Source organism: Lepidochelys kempii, chromosome 1 (genome assembly GCF_965140265.1).
Source record: "Lepidochelys kempii isolate rLepKem1 chromosome 1, rLepKem1.hap2, whole genome shotgun sequence".
NCBI classification, from domain to species: Eukaryota; Metazoa; Chordata; order Testudines; family Cheloniidae; genus Lepidochelys; species Lepidochelys kempii.
This window is the reverse complement of record NC_133256.1, coordinates 304,744,788-304,771,577: the sequence shown is the minus strand read 5'-3', so window position 1 is coordinate 304,771,577 and position 26,790 is coordinate 304,744,788. Positions and strand designations below refer to the sequence as shown.

At 41.5% G+C, this 26,790-nt stretch overlaps 1 protein-coding gene across 6 annotated transcripts in view; it reads right to left on the bottom strand.

Moving 5' to 3' along the window:
• Positions 1–3,016: 3,016 nt before the first annotated feature.
• Positions 3,017–26,790, bottom strand: part of ST7 (suppression of tumorigenicity 7) — a 233,567-nt gene continuing 209,793 nt past the window's right edge. For all 6 annotated transcript variants that reach the window (XM_073328161.1, XM_073328156.1, XM_073328160.1 and 3 more), the window contains 3 exons: positions 16,878–16,970; positions 13,748–13,887; positions 3,017–3,345 (listed from right to left, as the gene is read on the bottom strand). In XM_073328161.1, coding sequence (XP_073184262.1) covers positions 3,250–3,345; positions 13,748–13,887; positions 16,878–16,970 — 329 coding nt within the window. In that variant the 3' untranslated portion in view covers positions 3,017–3,249. The remainder of the gene's footprint in view (positions 3,346–13,747; positions 13,888–16,877; positions 16,971–26,790) is intronic.

Below are 26,790 nucleotides of genomic sequence, written 5' to 3'. Positions count from 1 at the left end.
GGCTAACAGCCATTGATGGACCTATCCTCCATGAACTTACCTAGTTCTTTTTTGAACCCTGTTATAGTCTTGGCCTTTACAACATCCTCTGGCAAAGAGTTCCACAGACTGACTACGTGTTGTATGAAAAAATACTTCCTTTTGTTTGTTTTAAACCTGCTGCCTACTACTTTCATTTGGTGAGCCCCCTAGATCTCGTGTTATGAGAAGGAGTAAATAACACTTCCTTATTTACTTTCTCCACAGGTCATGATTGTATAGCTCTCTATCATATCCCCCCTAGTTGTCTCTTTTTACAAGCTGAAAAGTCCCAGTTTTATTAATCTCTTCTCATATGGCAGCCAGTCCACACCCCTTAATCATTTTTGTTGCCCTTTTTTGAACCTTTTCCAATTCCAATATATCTTTTTTGAGACAGGCCAACCACATCTGCACAGTTTGCTTTAAGTGTAATGCTGGTGCTTCTTTTGAGTACCATGTTTGCGGTAAAGTGGGGGGGGGGGGAAGAAATAAGATTTAACTATGTTCATGTCTCCTGCTATTGGCTTCATCAGTTTGTCACCTTTTCTTTATCCCAACTACTACAGCGAGCGTTCTGTCTTCACGCATTGATTTCCTCCCTGGTAAATAGAACCTTTCTATAGTTAATCAGGGTCATTCAGCTGGGTGATATTTTTTGAAAAATTGTAACCTTTCGGTGCATGTTTGAATGTAGATAAATTTAATCAACATATAGCAGCAGCAATGTGCCACTTTAATCTTGGGGAAGATTTTGAGAAGCTAACAGCTACCCACCCACTGTACAATGACTCTCAAAGTATGTTCTGTGCTTCCCTGCCTCATGGAATTCAAGTGAAGGGTAGAAGATGATGGCAGCTGCGCTGCTTGGAAAAAAAAATCACTTTTATTATTCTAGGGCCCAAGGACAACTTATAGACCCTAATATAAAAAAAAGCAGTGTGAATCCTCTGCAATTCCCACTACATATAGGTTCAATAACCACACACACAAAGGGGTGATGTAAGCCCAGTAATTAAAAAAAAATGTCCAGAGACCATGCAGAGCTCTTGAACACTAGGACAGGTTCCTGCTCAAGATCGACTCATGATGGTATGTATTTAAAGTGAAAGTGTAACTGCAACATCATCAATTTCCTTGGACTTGCCCTGGTGTGTAACAAGCAGAAATAGATGGACTACCTTTGGGGTGGCTTATTAGAGGGGGAGATGTCTGCTTAATATTGTACTGCAATTGGAGTGGATTCATTTGAAAAAAGAAAAGAAATAAAACTCAGGAGCTTAACCATGACACTATCCAAAGACTGATGGGGGGAGGAAGGGGTGTTCAGTGTAATTGAGAGTTCATACAGAGTTTAGCATTATATACATAATCTGAAGGGGAAATGCTGTTGGGTCTTGACTTAGTGTGCTGCAGGCGTGGCTGGGGAGTGAATACGAAGGGTCTCTAACCCGCCCAGCGCATGCCTATGCAGGGACAATTTAGGATAAGTACCTAGCACTTCACTGAGCACAAGGCTAAGCTAAAACCCCAAGCAATCCTCCATAACCTAAGCTGTCTTGGAAGCATGGCCAGTTCCATGGGTCCCTGCATGTTGGCTGCTTTGGGTGGGGGGAGTACACTGCTCCTCTTTGGAGCAGTCGGAAGGCATGCTGCAGTGTGGAGCACTCCCCAAACAGGGTGGTTCAAAGATCCTCTGAGTGCTACCACATCATTCTTCCCTTCTGCTTCCCCCCACTCCCCATCCCCCATTTATATGGCCCAGTGCAGTAAGGACAGGATTTTACCATTACTGAGGCGGCCCAGGTAGGATGAGAGTGTTTTTCCTAAAATTTTAACTTGAGAATATTAAAACAGTAAAGCACAGAAGTGTAGATTCTTTAATAATCCTGTCATCAGGCCAAATCACAGTTACCTTCAGTTAACAGCTAATATGAGCAGTGGGAATTTGAGGAATCTAAATGTTGGTAACTATTAATGGCTGCATTTTGCTATATTGTTACCTTTCAATATCACACAGAGGTGTAGACAAGAAAAGTTGAGGTCTCAGGAACATGAAAGGTAGCGATGCATGTGTAGGGTTGCATATTTCATTTGCATTAGTTCATCTTAGCGTCAGGCTCTTGGTGAGGAAGCCCTAGAGTTTATACTGACCTGCTGTATTAGCAGGAGTGCTCTGTTGAAGATGGCTCATTACATTGTTACCAGAGTGAATGGGTTAAAATTTGAATTTGTCTAAATTTGTCAAAGCTCTTGGATAAGATATTAAAGATCTATGAACTGATGTAAAACTCCACCCCTTGACATTTACTAGATTAGTACATATGTTCATTTTTCCCAGCATAAAATGGTAGTTATTTTATAACATCTGTGTTTAACACTGTATAGAGATAAGACACAGGACTTTCTTTTCATGCTCGCATGGTGTTTTCAAGTACCAATAATGCAGTGAAAACACAGTACAAAACTCCCCAAAAGCATGTTGCTCCACAACAGAATGACTAACCATTACATGTATGTTTCTCACTGTCTTCCACCACTAATTGTGGAGTGCTCTCCTGCAGCCAGCTAATACATCAAAAAGATTTTGAAGGTGCTTGACTGTATGGACAGAAAACTAAAGCTGGAAAAGCCGCAGTAATGAAATCTGGAAATTGGGATTGAGTTTTCAGAGATGTGGACTAAGGGTGAAATCCAGTCCTGTGCACAGGGCCAGAAGAAGTCCAATGCACCATTTAAGCTCAATATTGAGAGCTTAAGAAGTAAGTGGTCCATAAGCATTGTGTGGGGTTTCTGCACATGGGTGAGTTTTGCCTTAATTAAACTCTATAGGAGAAGATAGTGATAGCATAGCTTTTAAAAAGTAACTAGTACTGTTTCATTATTTGAACAGAAAGTCAAGCTGTATTTGAGCTGAAATGGATGCGTCATGGATTTTCAGGGACATAAAGTACCTTCTGGTGTTCGAAGAAATCGAAAAATAACTCCTCTGCAATGCTGCAATACACAAAAGTTTATTTTTAAGATCTTTTTCTTTTCTGAAAGCAAAATATGATAAAACCTAACAGCAATGTATTTTGTACAACAGAAACAGTTTTTATATGAGAACAGACAATCCATGAAGAGTTTTTAAGTCTTAGAACTGTTTCCCTTTTTTATCATGCTTTCTTGTGGTCAACAAAAAGTTGTCACAGAAGACGTCATGGCAGTTAATCAGTGTGGCGTTTTCCCTCAGATCCTTGTCAGCTGGTGCCACAGACTGGAGGGCAGGATACTTTCTACTTTTTCCATCACAAAATTTAAAGGGGCGAAGAGAGTGCTGAGAAACTGCAAAGAAATCAGATAAACAGGTAGATCAAAATCGTGGAGACAACAGACTGTGACACAATGCTGTGCAGTTGAGGTGTTGTAGACCCTCCTCAAGAAATTCCTCTCGGTGACACTAATTGAATAATTTGTTTTTAAAGTCTTTAGGCCCAGTTTTGCCCTTAGATGCACATTGTCCATTTCTCAGTTTTGTAGTAAATAAAGCAAGTATTCCATTTTTCATAGATATTACTAACGAGTTAATGCACAATAAAGGCATAAATCTAGAATCTTAGATCCATGCCCGGATACAAGTCACTGTAGGCTTGATCCAAAACCCACTGAAGTAAAAAGGAATCTCTTGTATAAGGGCACAAACAGGCACTAACCACGGGAACACAATTTTGCCTTCAGAATTAGACCCATAATGGTTAAATATTATCAAAGCATATTCAGGCCCCCTTGGCTCTCTGTTCTAGAATTTATCCTGACTTGATCTTTCCTTTAGAAACAAGAATGCAATAGTTTGAGAGACATATCTGCGAGCTTGTCTTCACGTACAGTGCTGTAGAAACACAGCAGCACTGGTGCAGCTGCACCCTGGGGGGCTGGAACAGGTTTTTTGGTGGAGGTGCTGATGATGGAAACCATGTATTTGATGTTATTACTACTCCAAACAAATGAGTGTAGCAGCACCCCTAGTTCCAACACCAAAGGCTGAGCCACTGTAGCTCTGTTGATGGGAGAAGATCTCCTGTCGACATAGCACTGTCTGCGGCGGAAAGGGGGGGGGGGACGCTAGGTCGGTATAACCATGTCACTTAGGGTGTGGATTTCTCACACCCTTGAGCAACATAGTTATACCAATACAGGTCTGTAGTGTAGCCCTGGCCTGTATATTACTGCTATGAGAGGCTTACAAGGCCAGATCAGATGAATAGTTACCATTTTAACAGGGGTGGGTGGGCGGGGGGGAGGGTTGAGCATTTGAAAATAGAAGGAGATACCTTAAAACGGTCTGACTTTCAGAGGGTGCCATGTGAAACATTTTCTGAGAATTCAGCCCCACTGACGTGTCTCAAGTGGAGTACCTCAGAACTGAGGAATTCCATATCACGGGTCAATCTTGAAAATGTTACCCCATATACATTAATTGTGCTATGTATTTACTTCAGTCTGTATTATGTACAGATGCGATGGGCCCCCTGTAGGTGCCTGGAATAAAATAGACTATTATGGCATACTGTATTTGTGCGGCTATTACACATATGCAAAGTCAGCCATCACCAGATTAAGAACAATGCTGCTTCCAGACATATGCTGGTTGACATAATTCTGCCAAAGAATATAGTTCTTTTATGGTATCAATTAGCAAATACCTGCATGATGTGTTGTTGTAGCATGCTGGTCCCATGATATTAGAGAGACATGGTGGGTGACGTATTACCTCACCCAAATATCGGTAAGCAGTTTCATGTTTCAGAATGTGCCATGTGATGAGCACAGAATACACGAACTCTGACATGAGAAAGAACTGCAATCCAGGGGCTTTGCTTGGCTGTATTCTGCCATAGTCCCATCTCCCCTGATGAGAGCAGAACATATATGTTTGTATATGACATTCAAATGCCACTCTGTGGGTTTTGCTTTTCAAGAAATCAGATCAGTCTGAATGCTGCTGAATTGGAGGATGCTGCTGAAACCCAGGTTACATACAGTAAACTCAACTCAATTAAAGGCTACAGTACAGAATAAAAAATGTACAGGTCCAGTCTTTTGGTTGAGACATCTCTCTGTTTTGTTGTTTCCACTACTGTGTGATTTTTGCCTTGAAAATATTGTTGCTTCCAGAAATATGCTTGATATGTTTGATATCACTTGGCCAAAGATTAGAATCCCTTTAAGGTATCAGTCAGTAAAATAGAAGCAAGCAGTTTCATGTTTATCAGACAGTGTTTTGTGAAGAGTTTATTTTAACTGAAAACATATATGCTGTATATATTTTAACTGTATTAATAAATGTCATAAGTACTTGGTCTGCATCATATTTGAGGGGGTATCTTCTCAAAGATTCTCCTAGAAAAGACATTACCCAAGGAATAACTTGTGCATTATGAATGATATCAGTGACTAGTGACAAGACAGAGTCACAAACATGGCCCTTATCTCATTCCAAGGAAGCTAGGAGACTGTACCAGGCAGGTGTGCTTGTGAAGATCAAGCCAAGTTATATAGACCAGTACTGACCAAATGTGGTATCAAAGCTTTTGTCAGAGAGGTCACTGGAAATAGCCAAAATGCATTAGCACTTTATGGAGTGATTCTGTCCAGACTGTATTTCCTTTTTTGTGAACAACTATTTGAAGTAAATGAATATGCCCTCTCCCCGACCCCTCCTGGAAAATGCAAAATATCACTACAGTAAACTTCAAACTTTGCTTTTAATTTGCACCTGAAGCATCCTACGTAACTAGAGGAAAGTAAATGCTATAACTGCCGTAAATTAAATTTGATTACTTTTTTAAATCAATGAAATTAGTGGCATTAAATTTTTTGGGTTTTGGTATTTACAGTACTTTTGTTTCTGAAATAACTTTAGATGTATCCTGTAGCTGAAACTTAGCAATTTACCTGTATCTAGAAGTACACAGAGGTACTACTGTAGTGGAGAAAGTGTGTCAAGTGACAGAGATCTAGAAAATATAATATTTAAACATATGGGGTGAAATCCAGATCATACTGAATTCACTGGCAAAACTCCCATTGACTTCAATGGGGTCAGGATTTCACTCCTGGATTTGTGTTGTCCCACAAGGGACACTTGCCAAGAGACTTCTACCAGCTCACAGCAATCAGATTCATCAGTAAGAGCGAGGGTCCTAGAGCCTTCCTTCTGTAATACCCAATTCTTAATCCCAACTCCTGCTCCACTACAATGATCTCAACCCACGAGCCACAAAGAGTGAGTTTCCAAACTCAGGCCTCCCTACAGTATCCTGGAGGTCTAACCACTAACCTTCAGGGAAGTCTGCTAAGTGTGTTCAGTGTTTCTGATTGGTTCCTCTCCCTAGATGGAATAAAGAACCCAAATTCCAGCCACAAACACTGTAAAACATGCCAGCTCCTCTCACCTTACTGCATTCCATACATTTGGTGGAAGACCCAGTAGCCAATATTTAATCTGTTGAACTAGAGCTCAGTGTGCAGCCCTTGGAAAGCTTTTAGTGCTCATGTTCTCAACCATCACTAGCAGCTGTGCAATCTAATTTCATACCACACTGAGGTACCCTGGGGGTCTCCCGTCTGCATCCTTTACGTTGTTTATGCTTTTGACCTTTCCTGTTGACACTGACAGTTTCTCCCATATAGACAGCAAAAGAAACAGCACCAGCAATAAAAGAGCATAATTATTGATGTGAGATTGGCAGAAGCTGTTTTTATTTTTATGTTTTTGGAAAGAAACTCTGTCAACTTGAATATTTGACAGTGACTGACTTAGAAAGAATTCTGCCTTCTGACAGCACCCTTGAAACAGTATGGTCTGATTAAAAAAAATCCTAGGGAAAATGTTTATAAGGGCTTCTAGTCTGCTTCCCAGCTGACATTTATAAGAGCCTTTTCATCAACAAGAAACTGACTAATGACAGCTCTGGTCCTGTGATTAGACAGGCATGGATAGATCCTTGCAATCAGTGGAGCTCCAGGTAGATAAGAGGTCTTCTTGCTTGATGCGCCTCACTGATTATGTGGAAAAGAGAGAAACTGACCACGTGCAAAGTGATTTCAAACACACAAAGGATCTGAATAAAGAGAGAAAAATATTTTTTCTCCATCTTCCTTCTCTTTAATAACCTTCGGGGTAACTATTGTAGCCACAACATTTTCAGGCAGAGATGGGATTGTTCAGTTGATGGAGTCACTTTAACAAAGGCTGATTTCTCCAATTAACTGTCACTCTCATTTTCATCAAAGAAATATTTGTATGCCATCGAGTCATGCAAGCACCTGGCTTTTTTAATGACTGACTTACGGATTCTTTGTACCGTATGAAAAAGAAAACAAAAGAATAAAAAAGCATCTACATTACATGCTGACAAATTTATCCCAAGTGGTGCAATCAAAAAACATGTACTGCTTGCCTTCATCTCTTGAGTGCCCTCCCAAATTTTTTCATTAGAAGGGCTAGTGAAAATAATCAGAAAATTACTGCATTATTTCTTCCACTAGCAAGGCAGCCATTTGAACCAGTGCTCCTTTATATGGCATTTTAACTTTACTACCTGGCCCACTACCAGCTCTTTAAGGAAACTTCCTGCCTGTGTCTCAGAAGACTGCCAAAAATGCAGGCTAGAAATATGTTCTTCCATAACCAAGTGGAAATGCTAAAACATGTTGCTATTTGAAAGTTAACTATTCCTGATCTATGAAATCCATCATATTTAACAACTGGATTCTTCCCATGTGAGAAAAAGCCACCTCCCCCCAGCCAGGCAGAGAATCACAGAATTGGCTACTTGCATGTTGTGGGGATTTTCACCTTCTTCTGAATCATCAGGAAATGTTCATTGCCAAAAGCAGGTTAAGGGATTCGATGGATCAATGGTCTGGTGTGGCACGGCAAATCCTATGGTTGAGATTCTGTGCTGCACCTCTTAGAGGCACAGCTCAGGAGGAGAAGGGAGCTATAGTGACTTTAAGCCACCTTTGCACCCTTCCACTTCTGGGCAGCTCTGCAGCCCCTGGGGGAATACAGACAGCGCTGGGGGCCCATTTAACTTCTGGAAGCCTGCCCTGGCTGCTCTTAGGTTGCAGTATTGCACAGTCTTCTCAACTTTCTGTGCTGCAGCCCCATCTCCAACACACCCTTCCTCTTCCCAGCCCCACCCTGCTCCATGGGGCTCCTGAGAGGGTCCCTGGAAAGCAGTTTTCTGCACTGAGGGTGTTCTCCCTTGGCAGGATCCAGGGCTTTTAAGGCCCCTTTATGCCACTCTAGCTTGGTTCTCTCCCCTTATGTTCTTATGAAGACACCTTATATTGCAATTCCAGGAGCAGATTGATAGGAGAAGCAGCACTGCACTCCGTTTGTATTTCTAAACAGCTGGTTTGTGTTAATTATTTATGTCTGAGATTTTATAGATAGTTCTAGTGCCAATTTTAAAAAATCAAGATATCAGTGTCTCCCTGAAGTAGGGTGGAGTTAAACCCAAGCTCCGCGTTCTTCTCTTATCAATAGCTCACCCTGTTTAACAACAGCTTCCTCCTATTATAAGCAGTACACTTGTGTCTCTGCCCTGATCTGGACTCTAGAACTCCTGCTTCCACCAGGGAGTTCTTGTGGGCTGGCTTCCCAGTAATCTTAGCACATGCAGCTGGGAGTGACAGCTAGAGGGAGGGGCCATTCTAGCATAGCTGGCAGGTTATTTATTATGTGTGTTGTTATTAATAAAAATAATTTAGATAGCACCACAAATTTATATGATGCTCGCAAAAACAAATTAGGACATCAACCCTGCCCCTATAGAGCTTATACACCACAGCCTGATACCGAATCTTAGCACAGACCCTTACAGAGACCCAATGTGGTAAATAGAACTCCTCAAGAATTCTGTACGAGAGGATCCAGTCACAGGAGTGGGGCTTGAGACAGAAGAGACAAAAGGGAGAAACACACATACACCCCCCTCCCAAAATCACAATCACTCAGGAAAGGGAAAGTGAGGAGAGATTCTCTGCAAGCAGGGTGGAAAGATTCCTGGAAAAAGTGTGTGTTCGGGAAGTGGTAGAAGGAGGAGAGAGAAGGGGAATTGGCAGGCTGGGAGTGAGAAACTACCAAACACAGGGGAAAGCAGGAGAGAAGGTGTGAACTGAGAAGTGGGATACATAGTGAAGATAGCAGTAAAATTGAAGGGCTTTGTAGGAGTGTACGAAATGAGCAGAAGAGTCTAAGGGGGTGAGATGTGTGATGTAAAATGGTAAGATTGTTAGGGTGTTGATTGTGAAGACAAGGACTGTGTGTTTGATGCAGTAAGAGATGGGAGGCCAATGAAGGGGATTGGGAAGGGGAGGAGGGGGAGGAAAGTGACTTTCATTATAGGCTGGAAGCGGAGGAGTGAGAAAAGAGAAAACCTAAATAGAGAAGCTACAGAAATGTACCTCTGCCTGTCATACCATTATTATTACAAGCACTTATAAGCATCACTACAATGAGATCTGGACACTTTGACTATATTACAAAGCTTACTTAACCATGCAAGCTGCATAAAATCCAGCCCTCCAGAGGCACTAAGTGGATGTAGACATTTCATAGGGAGCTTCATACTCATTCCTTCTTAGGGATCCTCTAAAATCCTTACATTGCCTTGACACTGGGATCAAAGGTTCTGATAGGATCAGTTAAGAAACTGTAAAAACCCAGAGTCTGATTCAGCTTTTAATTTGTATCTTTTGGAGGGTTACTGTTTATGGACCACTTAGTTTGCCCTGTATTGGACTGATCAAGGATTCCTCTTGTATAAACTGTGATGTTTCATTGTTAAATAAGTTATTTTAGCCTTACAGTGGATTCATAGAGAGTTTAGGACCAATTAGATTTCAGCTTTGGCTGAAACCAGCAGTGTCTAGAATAATAAAACGTATTGCTTCAGGTAGTCCTCTGCCCCTTCTGTCCCACCTCAATTTCCTCTAGCTTTTCCCCCCTCAAGAACGCCTGATTCCTTTTCTCTACCCAGACAGGGGGGTTTGGGTTTTTTTAACCACCAAGACCTGCTGCAAGTTGATTCATGAGATGAAGCAGGTGTCTACACAAGGGACTCTCTCTCCCAAGCACTGTGAGGACGAATGAATAGTATTCACAGACTTGTATGAGCTTCAAAGTGTCAGTGGCTGTACTTGCAAGTTTCATAGATTCAGAGAATATAAGGCCAGAAGGGACTGTTAGATCACCTAGGATCTGGGAGAGAGCTCTCCCAGCGCTGTAATAAAACCACCTCCATGAAGGGAATTGCTCCCAGTGCTGTAACACTGTCTACACTGCCACTTTATAGCGCTGAAACTTGCAGCGCTCAGGGAGGCGTTTTTTCACACCCCTGAGCGAAGAAAGTTTCAGCACTATAAGTGGCAGCGTAGACAAGGCCTTAGGTTTCACATAGTTTGGCTACCCCACCTTTTTAGTTGACAACAAAAATGAGACATCTGAGTCTAAGCCCCTGGATCAGTCAATGGACAAAGGTCACACAGAGGCTGTCACCAGACTGGCCTGATTTTCACTCTGTCCATTCACAATTAAAAGCCAGCTGCTGCCTGTGTTTGTTTATTAAGACAGACACATAGCTAAATCCCTATGAATGTTGGTTAACATAGCAAACATGCCATGTAGCTTCAGAGATGTACACCGAGGTCAGTGACATGGCCTATTTCATACAGGGTTAATAACTTGGCATTGAGTTAGTTTTGTTTGTGTTCATTTATTGTGCTCCATTCTATTCTCAGATACAGGACGCAGTCACATATTGAGCCCTGAGGCTTCTATTCCATTAACATCAATGGAAGCTACATGCACCTATCACAGGAATAGATCCCCTTGGTTGCATTGTATTCCCAAAGTGACTTTGGTGTCCAAAACAAGAGCTATTTGAGGAAACAACTGCTAGTGTATCACAAATGTAAATATTAACACCCCACCCACCCAATTTGATTGCACCCATCACACAAAAAATGGCAAGTGAAGCCCATGAAAGTCCACAATCAGGTTTGTCTGATTCCAGCACCCCATTACCTGTAGCAGGCTCGTTGCCTGAGGTGCTCAGACAATTTCAACTCTCTGCTCTTAAATAAGTCATGAGGCTGACAACCAATGGGGTTGCACAGGGTACACGGAAGGGCAGAATTTGGCCCACTGACTGCTAATACCGGCATACTGCATATTGAATGAACAAAACAGACTGGAAGCAAAATCTGTGCTTCAGAGACATTGCTTTTTCTTTTTATTCTCTGAAGGAAGTTTCCTGGGAACACATCCCTTACTCATACACCTGACCAGCCTTAAAACTTCTTTGCTGTGATGCCTACAAAAATCTGGTTCTAGGCACTTTGGTGATACAAATAATAAACAACAATGATAACTGGTGTGTTTATACCACAGCCTATCATGCTGACCAATTCTGTCTCATTGTTTTCTTGTATTGTCTGTCTGTATCCATCTGTTGTCTCTTGTCTTATACTTAGAATAAACTCTTTGAGTCAGGGACCATCTTTTTGTTCTGTGTTTGTACAGCACTTAGCAGGATGAGGTCCTGTTCCATGTGCATAATAATAAATAAAATAATAATAATAACAACAATAATACATGCCATCCACTATATACCTATAGATATACTCAAGGCTAAATGCATAAAGGACTATTTCAAGCAAGTTATTGTATTTTTTCTGTTGACAGACATATTAGCTTTTATCCCAGCTGATCAAGTCATCTATCCTCTTTGCCTGCAGACACAGGAATTCTTAATGAAAGAGCCATTGCCATAACAGACACAAACTACTACTAGTGCTTTGGATTAAAGCACTGTCAAGGTTCCTTCCCCACTCTGAACTCTAGGGTACAGATGTGGGGACCTGCATGAAAACCTCCTAAGCTTACTTTTACCAGCTTAGGTTAAAACTTCCCCAAGGTACAAATTAATTTTACCCTTTGCCCTTGGATTTCCATTGCCACCACCAAACTTTATCTGGGTTTACTGGGAAACATAGTTTGGACACGTCTTTCCCCCCAAAATCCTCCCAACCCTTGCACCCCACTTTCTGGGGAAGGTTTGGTAAAAATCCTCACCAATTTGCATAGGTGACCACAGACCCAAACCCTTGGATCTTAGAACAATGAAAAAGCATTCAGTTTTCTTACAAGAAGACTTTTAATAGAAGTAAAGGAATCACCTCTGTAAAATCAGGATGGTAGATACCTTACAGGGTAATTAGATTCAAAACATAGAGAATCCCTCTAGGCAAAACCTTAAGTTACAAAAAAGACACACAGAAAGGAATAGTCATTCTATTCAGCACAGTTCTTTTCTCAGCCATTTAAAGAAATCATAATCTAACACATATCTAGCTAGATTACTTACTAAAAGTTCTAAGACTCCATTCCTGTCCTGTCCCTGGAAAAAGCAGCATACAGACAGACCCAGACCCCTTGTTTTTCTCCCTCCTCCCAGCTTTTGAAAGTATCTTGTCTCCTCATTGGTCATTTTGGTCAGGTGTCAGCGAGGTTACCTTTAGCTTCTTAACCCTTTACAGGTGAGAGGATTTTTCCTCTGGCCAGGAGGGATTTTAAAGGGGTTTACCCTTCCCTTTATATTTATGACAAGCACTGATATATTTGACCAGCCTGGCTGATGGAGTAGCTGGTTGACTCCAAAAGGGGTCCCTGGACAATCCTTCCTGGTCAGAAGGATATGAGGTCTTGAGAAAGGCACTAAAGAATGAGCCTTGGGGTACCTTGAAAGCTCCATCAAAGCCTCCTCCATCCCCGGAAAAAAACTAAATGAGTGCAGAGGAACTTTAGCATAATTTGGAAAATTACAAGAAGGCCAAAAGAGTATTTTGGACCCACTGAGCTCCACAATAAGAAGTACATTAAATAATAAATTATTGGTCTGGGTTCTCAGCATTTCTTGGAGGAGGAAGTAATGGTCTTGCTGGAACTTTGCTGGGAAGTGAATTTTCCCACATGCCCCCTGTGGCTGCGAAAATCAGAGTAGTGATGCTCTTAGACTTGGCAAGGAAAAAAGCAAGTTGGAGTACAACTTGTTTTCCCCATATTAACGCTCCGTGGCCAGAAAAGCAGAATTAGCAGGGTCCTCAGCAGATGCAGCTAACAGAGCTGGAATATGAGGTCTGGACACAAGCACTGAGGCTGTATCATTTGTTGCAGTTTCAGAAAAGGGACACTGCAATTTGCTTTGGTTAACATTGAACCACATTTTTCCTGGTACTACTTGGAGTTTGTGCCGTTCCTGTCTTGCACTGGGAAGTACCGTGTACGTATCACAATCTTGCACAGCCTTGCAGTTTATTTTTCTGAACAGGCTGGGGCTCTGCAATCTGTTATTAGTTTACTTTATTGGATTATCCATTAAAACGCAGATATCCCCCTCCTTTTTGGCAGAGTCGCAAGAAACCAAGACCAACAACAGAGTCATATAATCCAGAGAGGAAAGACTGGAGTGTATTTTACTGATTAGCTCCTTAAATGATTTCTAAATGTTCTCCTGTTCAGTGATAGACCTCTTGATGGTCCTTTTGTACTAACAAATATTCAGACACTTCATATCCAGCAATGTCTAGCTCAGCACCATTTTATTTGTGCATTTCCCTTTTTGTTTTGTGTTTGTATTTACCCAAAAACCAAGGCGTGTCAGTGAATACTCACAGCTTTTGCAAAGACCCCCATAAGCTCCGGGAACTGATGTGTCAGGAGGGCTAGCATGGCTGTGAAGGAACACAATCCAGCAGTGAAGAGTATAAAGAAAGGAAGCTCTTTCTTGGGATAAACTGAAACTTCATGAAATGCTGCAGAGGAAAGCAGAAAGGAAAAACATGGTGTAGGTAAAATACCTTCTCATCTGGGTTAAGCAGTTACATAGAAGCCACAAAGGTTCCAAGGTTTGGTTTAGTGGGAAGACGCATCTAAAGGTTCTGAATGCCAGAATCATTTGAGACGCCTCTTCCCATTTCCCTACCCTTTAACAGACTCTTCCTTCCACTATAATCCTCTGTGCCTTCCTTGACTCCTCCCAGCATAGCCTCCCTTCCATTCCATCTCACCACTAGCTGATTCCTTCAGCATCTTCATCACCATCATCAGCATCTTCATATATTAATAATACATTTATTTTTTTCGATGCTGATGTGCATTAACTAATGTAATTTATCCAAGCTAGGGAAACTTGCTGAAATAAAGGCAGGGAATGAAACCACTCTACAAACCACCATATGATGCGAGGAATAAAAAAATCCAACAATAATCAATACCAACTAATAGGGAAACAGAAAAGTCTCTGGCTTGGGCCTGAAGAGACTCACAATATGCTCTTGCGGGAAGAAGTATCCCAGAGCTGAGAGTGGGAACTTGCCTGGAGGAAAGTTTCGCTTAATCAAACCTTTTAAGATGGCTCAGCTTCAGGTTGGGAAATCTGGCCAGTTTGGCAAATGTTCTGGCCAGTTCTTGTTTTGTCGAACTGTGTCTCCCATTCCATCCCTACTTTTAAGTTCTAGTCAGGATCAGTGCTTGACTTTCAAATGACAATAGTTTTTCTCTTAAAAGGATACACTTCCAGCTGGTAGATCTAAAGTTCGACTTACCATACCAGCTTGTTTTTTAATTTTAAATGTCATGGTGGTATACATACATATCATACCATTCTTCTACTCTGCCTGCCTTCTCCATTTTTATGGGCAGGTATGGCTGAAGGTATGCAAGAATCCTGCTCAAAGCCTGCTTATTTTGCCCCTGCCGGGTCACAGGAACAGGGCAGTCAAGCAGCATGGTATAGAACTGCACAACATCCAGTTTGGACTGTTGCAGCTCTCATTTGATGGGCCCATAAGGCTTCTTTGAATAGTTAAAATAAAAATAACAATTTCAAGTGTGTTAGAGTTTGGGGCCTGCAAATCTTGTTCTCTTAAAAAAATCAGCATACGGTTTTCAGGCGAAACATGGTTAGATAATTTCATTTAAATCACATATGTAAGTATCAAATTGCAGATTAGAGTTGGGAAAATACAATTGCACAAGCATTCTAATGCAGGCTCCCACTTCTCTTGCCTTTGACTGAAATATCCAATCTGTTGTTGTAGTTCATTTAAAGCAAAAATTAGGTTTGGTTGATGTTTGTACTTAGCTGGGGTTAATCTTTTCAATCTCTCTTTCATTTGAAGCAAACTGAGCAAACTGTTCCTCATGCAAACCCCAGAGCTATGATAGCATTTCAGCAGAAACTCTCCCTTCAAATTACCTACCGAAAGTTACCTTTAAAATATAAGCAATTAAAGGTTTAGACAGGCATGTGGTGTAAAGGATCTCTACACAACCTGTGTCTCTCACAGTATGTGAAAACCTTCTCTTCTCAAACCCAAGAGATTTGACAGTACAAGGCATTTCTCACAATTATCAGAGCAAAACATTACGATCAATGTTCGGTATTAAAGGGTCCCTTGCTTCTAACATCTGACAACACCAATTAATTTTGCACCTAGAAGGGAGAACGCTTACTATTCTGTATCAATTTGTCATTCCCAAATTTCCCTGGCACTCCACCCTCCATTTAACAGTATCCCTTGGAGTAAAGCATTCTGAGAGTCCTAAGACGTATTGTTATAATTAGGGTGATTATAACGGGGTGGGGAGATAGAGCTGGTTGCCAAGAATTACGGTGTAATATCAGAGAGAATGTGTTATGAAAGAAGGGCCTGACAATGAGGGGACTCTTGCTATATTACTTCTACCTACAGTTTACCCAAACAGATTTATTAAGAATAGTTAAACATAACTTAGCCTGAACTGGAGTTGTTATAAAAGAAAGACCTATTCCAGGAGAGACACAAACACAAACGGAACACAAGCACATTTTCATTTATTTTTCAAAAAATAATTTAAATTTACTCCCTTTTTTGAGTCCTCCAGTGCATCTTATGTCTGCCTTTTGGAACCTGATCCTGCAAACATCTCCGCATGAGCACCTGTGCTTTCCAACCAAGTCCCATTGACTTCAATGGGAAAGAGTGTGGGAACGCAGTTCTGAGTGTGTGACATTTCCAGGACTGGCCAGTTAGGCCTGATACTGCAAAGAGTGACTCGTGTTTAACTTTGTGCTTGGCAAGCAGTCCCATTGACTTCGACTGTAAAACTCTCCAAGGGCAGGGGACTATCTTTATATCTGTATCTTGCACAGCATTTAGAACACGCTTGGTGCTTTACAAATTCATAATAATAAATGACTGGTGAAATTTCACATTAATATCTTGATAAGAATCACACACATCATTACATGAAGAAAACCCTCTTTGTGACTAGGCACCTCTTACAATAGCTCTCTTACAAGAGGTCACAATAACATAGTCCTTATGCAGGCTCAATCCTGCAGCGTTGGGAAGGCAAAACTACCTTGAATTTAGACAGTGGTTTCCTGCATTAGGACTATAGGGCAGGACAACTGTATTTTTAGTTTGATGGTATGATATCCTAGATAAAGGAACAAACATACCTTATCTGTCTTGGCAAGAAAGAAACAACAGATTTTTAAAAGTAGTACATCCCCAAGGTAATTGGACTTTTTTTTCTTTTTTGACATCAATACAGATACCTAAAACTTTATGAGCTGTAGCTATGAATTGCCATTTTAACAATCAAGTGAACTCTCAAGATTCACTGTCAGCCAATCATTCTAAGTCAGTGAACCCAACTTCATAGGTATCAGTGGAGGCCAGTATTGCAGAACGGTGATAAACAACCCTTTGGTGCCAAGAACCAGGGATAAAAAAGAGAAAAAGTTCAGACTTACATGGAAGTAGTTCTCTGTCTGCTGTTTCTGTACAGATGGGGTATGGGTAAAAAAGGTGTCCTTTTTCCAAAGGATAGGGGATCATTCTGAAAGCTGAAAAGGACAAAAATAACACATAGGACACTTTATTGTGAGTGCAGTATTTACACGACATATTCAGCAGGGTACCTTACATGTATTAACGATTTTGAAAAGCAAAAACGAACTAGGCACTAAATCCCAAATTTTCATACTTGGGTACCTACTATTGGACGCAAAATACTTATTTAACAGTCTAAATATGCATTTAGCCCTCAATCCAGCAAACACTTATCCACATACTTAATTTTTACTCACATCTATAGTCTTATTGGAGTCAGTGGGACCACTTTACAAGAGTCAAGTCAACTACGTAACTATCTGTTTGCAGGATCAGGGTGTCAGGTACCTAAATTTAGATATTTAAATTTGAAAACTTTGAATTAGCATTTTTAGAGTTTCCAAGACTTTTGAGATTCAGGGGGAAAAAAGAGTAGCTATGTACAGCAGCCCTACTTTCATTACAGAGAGAACCTCAAAACAGTGTTACCAGTTTGGGCCCAATACTTGCATTCTTCTGATCTCCCAAAACTTCCACTGACTTTAGTGGGAGTTTTGCGTGCAGGAAGAAAGCAGAATGGTACCCCAATTAATTACCCAGGGTGTACCTGCAACAAAACATGGAACAAACATTCTGCCAGTCAGGAGACATCTCCATGCTGTGCACATGATAATGTGGGTTGTGTTTGTTCATTTGGCAATCTCAGCTTAATAAAGAATTATTAAAACCAGGTTCCAGTAATGCATTATTTTTAAATGTAGCAGATCAAGCAAGGTTTCCAGCATGAGCACTGAAGTCACAGATTAAATAATACTTTATCTTTTGTATTTTTAAAAAATATATGTAACATTTAAATCTAAATTAATAACAGAGAGGGAGGCAAATTGATTGCTAAATCTGTATTCTGTTGATGTCATAGACCACCTGAGTTATACTCCTGTGGTTTATGGAACCATCAGGACCCTTGACTGAATTACAGTTTTGCAATCAATCCATCCTTTTCTATTATCCTATATGTTAGTTCCACTGTTAAGATGTCATCAACATGTTATTCTCACTATTCCTATGAACATCATTCACTGAAGCAATTTTTCCTCAACAGATGTCCTATAAGTACTATATGCTGTAGGTGCAGAACACACACACACACACACACACCCCAGTGCTCCATGATAGATCTCACACAGAGCAGTGAAGAACTGTATTAAGAATGAATGATTGCTATGTACCACAATATTTTCAGTTGTAAATACTACATTTAAAGTCATTGTAGTTACATCCTACACTGTATTTTCAGTGTATTTGTTTAAAATAGTAATAAACAAGAAAGAATGTTCTCAATGAAGAATGACAGTATTCCCCTGTAACCAGCTTTAGCGAACATATGGGTTTTATTCTAGTGTCTGAATATTACTGAAAAATAAAAACATTATGTATGTGATTCCAGCCTTTGGAATGCAGTCAATCTACACCACAGTTATATCGCTCAAAGGTAATAATGTCTTGCCAAAGAGCATATAAACCTCTCTAAACTCGAGGAGAGATCCTGTCCATTTACGGTTTGCTGAGGTAAAAAATGTTATCAATTTTCCTGAAGTAACAGAAATTTCTTAGAGATTAAAATATTAAAAACTCTTTGGTCCTTAGCTCTTTAGAAATGAAAGATTCATGCTGTTTCAATCAGTGATTTTAATATGAGGAAAGACTAGCGAGGCACTGCTGGAAAATATAAAAGATAGATCTCCCTGCAACCTACGTCAGACCCACTCTGAAAGAAACTAGAAACCTGTCTAAGCAGGACCAGCTTCTAGGAAAATGTTTAATGTGATTTACTTTAACAATTTATATTACAAGATCTCCTTCAGGAAGTAATGAACCGAAATTGAAACTACAATAACACTGTTTAAACAAAATTTACTTTGATTGATGGGTGGTTTTATCTCAAGACCTTTTTAAATATAAACCCATGTGAATGCTTTAATACATAGCAAGATATATAGTGCTTTTTCATCTTCCAGATGCTTTCAAGGGCTCTATATAGCACTGGTGAGGCCTCACACTTCAGGAAAGATGTGGACAAACTGGAGAGAGTCTGGAGAAGAACAATAAATGTGATAAAAGGTTTAGAAAATCTGAGCTATGAGGAAAGGTTAAAAAAACTGGGCCTGTTTAGTTTTGAGAAAAGAGACTGAGGGGAGACCTTATAACAGTCTTAAAATATATTAAGGGCTGTTATAAAAAGGACGGTGACCAATTGTCAAGGTGGGGAAAGACAATTCACCTCACAACAGATGTGACCAGAGGTCAGACCACGTCCACTGAAGGTAGGACAGAATAATAGGCTTAATCTGCAGCAAGGGAGATTTAGGTTAGATATTAAGAAAAACTTTCTAACTATAAGGGTAGTTAAGTTCTGGAAAAGGATTCCAAGGGAAATTGTGGAATCCCCATCATTGGAGGTTTCTAAGAACAGGTTAGAAAAGACGTGCCAGGGATGGTCTAGTTTACTTGGTCTTGCGTCAGTGCAGGGGGCTGGCCTAGGTGACCTCTCAAGGTCCCTTCGAGCCCTATATTTTTGTGATTCTATGAATTAATTAACTATACTTTCTATTTTAAGCCCAGAGTCCATGTGGTTTTTCCTGGGAGCAAGTAAAGGGTGTGTTAGTGTGTACATGAAATAACGCCTCATTGGACCAAATCCTGACCCTATGACTCTTTATTCCCATATGTGGGATCTCTGCACTAGCACAGCCAGTACTGAGGACAATCAGGCAATTTGGGCCATGGAATTGCTCTGCTGTTGGGACCTGAGCAGCAACTGAAGGGCGCAGGAATCTCAAACAAATACTTTAACACAGTCTCCTAACTAGCCTCTCACAAATTTTGCCCCTCTTTCCTCCCTGTGGAGATTAGAGTAGGCCTGCAGCTGTAGTAAATCTCACACTGCTGGCTTGGGGCACAGGAGATAGCGTTTGGGCCGGGTCTCAGGGGCTGTGCCAACCTCCCTTTCTTTCCACTGATTTGCTCAGTATGTCTTCCTGCTGGATATGACTGGAGCAGTAGCCTAGTTTTCTCCCCTCAGAGTTGACCCAACAGATGCACTTAGATACATAGTGTCAATGGTCTGACCACTGGTCACATGTCTGTTGTATGGTGAATTGACTTTCCCCACCGCGTCAAATGAGAAGCCTAATAAAACTGAACACCAGCTGCATATTAAACAAGAGGGAGTGTGGTGTAAGTAAGTATATGGTTCGATTCCTGCATGGGTGGGGGAGAGAGGGGCTTTCTCCCTGGAGGCATGACAAGCCATGGCCATGCCTTCTCTGTTCACTTTCTGGTCTGCACTGGCTAACTCTGGTCAGGGAGAAGAGATGGTTGCAGATGGCTCATCCTGCTGTAATTGTCCTCATGCTCATCCTTACACTACCAGCAGCCCCTCAGCCCGACTTTTTTCCTACAACATCCAGGTCTGAATAGACCTCGCATAGTTTAAGGGACAGGCCTTTAAGTCATAATGTGAATTGACACAGAAATTTAGAAACATCAGTGTATTACTGAGGCCAATGAGTGGCAGAAATAGAACAGCACTAAAGAGTTCAGGGCTCCCTGCTCTGCACTCATTCTATTAGGTGGCCATGCCACTACCAGCCGCCCCACATGGAACATTACAACACTCATAACTCGGTAAAGTGCTATAAACTTAATTGCGCTTTAAAAGTCCCTGCAGAATTAAATAAAAGCCCTTCACAGTGCCCCAACAACCTGAGTGCAAACCCAATATTCTAAGGCTTATACCAACCAAAGAAATCTAACTTAATATTCTATTACATAAATGTGAACAAACACCCAATGACCATTACTTCAGAGCTACTGAATGAATTTCCTTCCAACCTGGCTTGTTCATTAGATCTCAATTAGATCTACAAAATAACCAAGGCTGAACAAAATTCATACAGCTCATATTGAAGTATGTTTGCATACAATTTCTGATCACCCCATAAGGGGAATTGTTGATATTTATTTTACTACACACAGAACTCAGAAACGGCTGAACAGAGTTTGCTGAATCTTTTAAACAAGCTTATCTTTGAACTGAGACCAAATTTGGAGAATTGTTGGCCAAAAGGAATTAATTGGCCAACATTACCAGCATTGAAGGAAGGGGTTTATATAAGATAAACTGCATTTCAAAATGAACTATTGCAGTCTTTTTCACCCTCTCTAAAATGTAATATTTATATTCAGATTAGACTGGTAATACCATGTGTGCGTGGCAACTCCCCATCCCACTACTGTATTATCTAACCCTATCGGCCACAAAACAATTCAGGTAACACAGAGGTTAGCTAACAAACACAAAGTTGCAAGGCAAAGGATACCATTACATTTGGGAGAAGAAAATAAGTTGTTTTCACCTTCATAGTTACACTGGAGAATATGTGGTCAAATTTTAGGGACAGAGTCAGTAATGGGTCATACATCTTGGAAACCTTTGAAACTCAGACATATTTGTAATTAAGGGCTTTTCTGCATATAACATCTGGATCAAGCCAAACAAATCAACATCCCATATTGCATCATTTGGGCTTTTGAGTTTTATTGCAAATGGAAGTGCATTTTGATTGGAGGAAAACTGAAACAATGCCAGGAAATGACCAATATTCCAATGTGATTGTTGTTATTATTTTTAAAACTAACTCTTTTTCTGAATTGTGGAGTGCAGTTTGGTGTGTGGGGGGAAGCCCTACAATTATTTTGTGGTTAAAAATACCACAAATCCTCCTGACTGCTAGGCCAATGAGGTTTTCTAGACATGTTTCAGTTAGAGCTTGCCTTAGAAGGAACAATCTGCATTCCTCCCAGAAGCAAAATGCACCACAAAATAATTTACTTTAAGAAATGATAGTACCTAACTTTGTCCAAGTCCCACCCAGATAAAATTTAGTAATATGCATTTTTAGGCATCAACTTCCTACATTCAATCTGGTAAAGTGATAGCTGCTGGTAGTTTAAGTAACTTAATGGCATGGTAGGTTTCAGAGTAACAGCCGTGTTAGTCTGTATTAGCAACAAGAAAAGGAATACTTGTGGCACCTTAGAGACTAACCAATTTATTTGAGTATAAGCTTTCGTGAGCTACAGCTCTCAAATAAATTGGTTAGTCTCTAAGGTGCCACAAGTACTCGTTTTCTTTTTAATGGCATGCTATAATTTTAAGACATTATTGCTATGTCGATAGATATCAGTACAGAGAGCATCAGCAAGTGATCAAGTGCTGCACTCAATGTACTGTACCCTGCCAGGAAGAATTAGGACCCAGTTAAGTTTGTGTTCCTCTGCCATGGTTCATATGAGTTTAAATTTTGGTAGGACAGAGATGCCAAGGAAGCTGTTTGCATATCATAGAATACCAGGGTTGGAAGGGACCTCAGGAGGTCATCTAGTCCAATCCCCTGCTCAAAGTAGGACCAAACCCCAATTTTCACCCAAGATCCCTAAATGGCCCCCTCAAGGATTGAACTCCCAACCCTGAGTTTAGCAGGCCAATGCTCAAACCACTGAGCTATCCTTCCCCCCCATAAGGGACATGAAACAGACAGAATGACATAATACAATATAATCAAATGTATTGTTTCTTGACTTTAGCAAAGCTTTTGACACGGTCTCCCACAGTATTCTTGTCAGCAAGTTAAGGAAGTATGGGCTGGATGAATGCACTACAATGTGGGTAGAAAGCTGGCTAGATTGTCAGGCTCAACGGGCAGTGATCAATGGCTCCATATCTAGTTGGCAGCCGGTATCAAGTGGAGTACCCCAAGGGTCGGTCCTGGGGCCAGTTTTGTTCAATATCTTCATAAATGATCTGGAGGATGGTGTGGATTGCACTCTCAGCAAATTTGCGGATGATACTAAACTGGGAGGAGTGGTAGATACGCTGGAGGGGAGGGATAGGATACAGAAGGACCTAGACAAATTGGAGGATTGGGCCAAAAGAAATCTGATGAGGTTCAATAAGGATAAGTGCAGGGTCCTGCACTTAGGACGGAAGAACCCAATGCACAGCTACAGACTAGGGACCAAATGGCTAGGCAGCAGTTCTGCGGAAAAGGATCTAGGGGTGACAGTGGACGAGAAGCTGGATATGAGTCAGCAGTGTGCCCTTGTTGCCAAGAAGGCCAATGGCATTTTGGGCTGTATAAGTAGGGGCATAGCGAGCAGATCGAGGGACGTGATCGTTCCCCTCTATTCGACATTGGTGAGGCCTCATCTGGAGTACTGTGTCCAGTTTTGGGCCCCACACTTCAAGAAGGATGTGGATAAATTGGAGAGAGTCCAGCGAAGGGCAACAAAAATGATTAGGGGACTGGAACACATGAGTTATGAGGAGAGGCTGAGGGAGCTGGGATTGTTTAGCCTGCAAAAGAGAAGAATGAGGGGGGATTTGATAGCTGCTTTCAACTACCTGAAAGGGGGTTCCAAAGAGGATGGCTCTAGACTGTTCTCAATGGTAGCAGATGACAGAACGAGGAGTAATGGTCTCAAGTTGCAGTGGGGGAGGTTTAGATTGGATATTAGGAAAAACTTTTTCACTAAGAGGGTGGTGAAACACTGGAATGCGTTACCTAGGGAGGTGGTAGAATCTCCTTCCTTAGAGGTTTTTAAGGTCAGGCTTGACAAAGCCCTGGCTGGGATGATTTAACTGGGAATTGGTCCTGCTTTGAGCAGGGGGTTGGACTAGATGACCTTCTGGGGTCCCTTCCAACCCTGATATTCTATGATTCTATGATTCTATAATTTACAACACCTATAAAGAATATTAATTAGAGAAGAGATATGCAACTGAAAGATACTAATACTAAGCTCTTGACTCAGTTTTTACTTAGGCAAAATTCTATTAAAATAAATGGGAATCTGCCTGAGTGAGGAAGGAGTAAAAATTTGAATAAGGCCCTCAGGATTTGGCCCATTGTTTACATTTCTCTGAAATAGCTATGCAAAACGGATTACAGCTGTTTCTTTTAGAAGATGTTGGAAATGAGTGGCCATTATTTTTATTGACCCATGTGTAGGATAAAATACATTTTCAAGTAGCTGTGGAGGGAAGAAAAAGAGAAAACAGTCAAACTGTAGTAAAGAGATCCCATTGATACAAAGCAAAGAATGCTCCAATAGGAAGCTGAGCAAGAAATTACTATGAGCAATTATATGATCTTGTGGTAATGCCTTTCTGAACACAATTGCTATGAAATGGTGAGTGGAGGAGAAGAAACAAGACAGAATAGAAGAGGAAGAGACACCAGCAAAGGTGAGCCATTGGGAAGGAATAGGAGATGACAAAGGAAACAATGGAGGGGACTGAGCTGGGGATAAACAGTAAGTAGTGAGAGAACAAGTAGAATAGAGAAGAATGTTTGTGTGTGTGTGTATGTGACATGCGGGACAAACACAATGGAGCAAACCACATACAGCAAGGAAACTGACTTATTTATTGAGCAGCACCAGTTTGCAGGGAGCGTTACAATACATAGACAAAGATGCATCCCTTTCCCAAAGAGTTTACAATCTAGATTAGACAAAATTCAGGCCAATGGTTGATGAGAGGATGATTCACTTTAATTAAGGTTGTGTAAAACGTATTTCTTTGGTGGATTATCAGTGTGACAGGCATGGTGGGAAAGGTGTACTTTAAAGGTGAGGTTTGAATGAAGACATAATGGAGAGAGAAAAATAGGACAGAAAGAATGGAACATAGGGAGGCTGCGAAGATGAGAGAAAACAGAAAAGAGCAGAGCAGAAAAGAGGAAGCGAAAGGTGATTACAGAAAAAAAAGTCACGATAGACAATCTCACCAAAGGTCATCTAAATACCACTTTTTTTTTATTTCCTGGGGGTTCTTTTTCAAATGTACATGGTTATAAAGGTGAAAACACTTTACAAAATTAAAATTCAACACAGTTATTGAAACACACAAAATATTCCAAATGTATTATCACCAGGCTGGAAAGACTAGAGCTTACTGAATACAAAACATTATGTTGATTTATTTGGTTTAATCATGATAATACACTTTGTACTTTATAATGTCTTCAGTATCAGGCTCTCAAATATTAATGAACTAAGCTCCACAAGACACTCTGTGAAGAAAGAAAAAAACGGTTACTTACTTTCTCGTAACTGTTGTTCTTCGAGATGTGTTATTCACGTCCATTCCACATTAGGTGTGCGCGCGCCGCATGCATGAGTGTCGGAAACTTTTTCCCTTAGCGGCTCCCATCGGGCCCGAGTGGAGCCCACTGCGCCGTGCATATATACCCCCACTGGCCCGACCCCCTCCAGTTCCTTCTTGCCGACAGAGGGGTAAGAGAGTGGGTAGTGGAATGGACGTGAACAACACATCTCGAAGAACAACAGTTACGAGAAATTTCAGGTTTCAGAGGAACAGCCGTGTTAGTCTGTATTCGAAAAAAGAAAAGGAGTACTTGTGGCACCTTAGAGACTAACCAATTTATTTGAGCATGAGCTTTCGTGAGCTACAGCTCACTTCATCGGATGCATACCGTGGAAACTGCAGCAGACTTTATATATACACAGAGAATATGAAACAATACCTCCTCCCACCCCACTGTCCTGCTGGTAATAGCTTATCTAAAGTGATCATCAGGTGGAAATGATGGCCCACCTGATGATCACTTTAGATAAGCTATTACCAGCAGGACAGTGGGGTGGGAGGAGGTATTGTTTCATATTCTCTGTGTATATATAAAGTCTGCTGCAGTTTCCACGGTATGCATCCGATGAAGTGAGCTGTAGCTCACGAAAGCTCATGCTCAAATAAATTGGTTAGTCTCTAAGGTGCCACAAGTACTCCTTTTCTAGTTACGAGAAAGTAAGTAACCGGTTTTTCTTCTTTGAGTGCTTGTTCACATCCATTCCACATTAGGTGAATCACAAGCTCACCTCTGGATGAGGTTAGGAGTCACGGAACAACTGCTTGGAGGACCGTTCTGCCAACCGCCACGTCCTCTCTGGCCTGCTGGTTCACCGCATAGTGAGTCGTGAAGGTGTGCACCGAGGACCAGGTGACTGCTCTGCAGATCTCCTGGATTGGGACCTGTGCCAGGAACGCCGTGGAAGTTGCTTGCACCCTGGTCGAGTGGTCCATGACCGCCGGGGCTGGAACACCTGCGAGTTCATAGCAGGCCCGGATGCAGCTTGTAATCCCAGGCGAAATCTGCTGCACTGACACTGGGAGGCCTTTCATCCTCTCGGCTATGGCCACGAACAGCTGCGCAGATTTGCGGAAGGCCTTGGTGCGCTCCAAATAGAACGCCAGTGCTCGACGCACATCCCAGGGTGTGCAAGCTGCGGTGACTCGGTGGGGTTTTGGAAAGAACACTGGCAGACAAATGTCCTGGCCCAAATGGAATTGGGAGACCACCTTAGGGAGGAACTTGGGGTGCGGCCAGAGCTTCACCTTGTCCTTGTGAAATACTGTATATGGTGGCCCAGAGGTGAGGGCCCTCAGTTTGGACACCCTTCTGGCCGACGTAATGGCAACCAAAAATGCCAGCTTCCAGGAAAGGTGGAGGAGGGAACAGGAAGCAAGGGGCTCAAAGGGGGTCCCATGAGTTTAGAGAGGACCAGGTTAAGGTTCCATGGAGAGATTGGTGGGCGGGAGTATGGGAACACCCTCTCCAACCCTTTAAGGAACCATCCCACCATTGGTTGGGAAAACACCGAGCCTGCCGAGAACCCCGGATGGAAGGTGGAGATGGCCTCCAGGTGCACTCTGAGTAAGGATGGGGCTAGCCCTTGCTGCTTGAGGTGCAG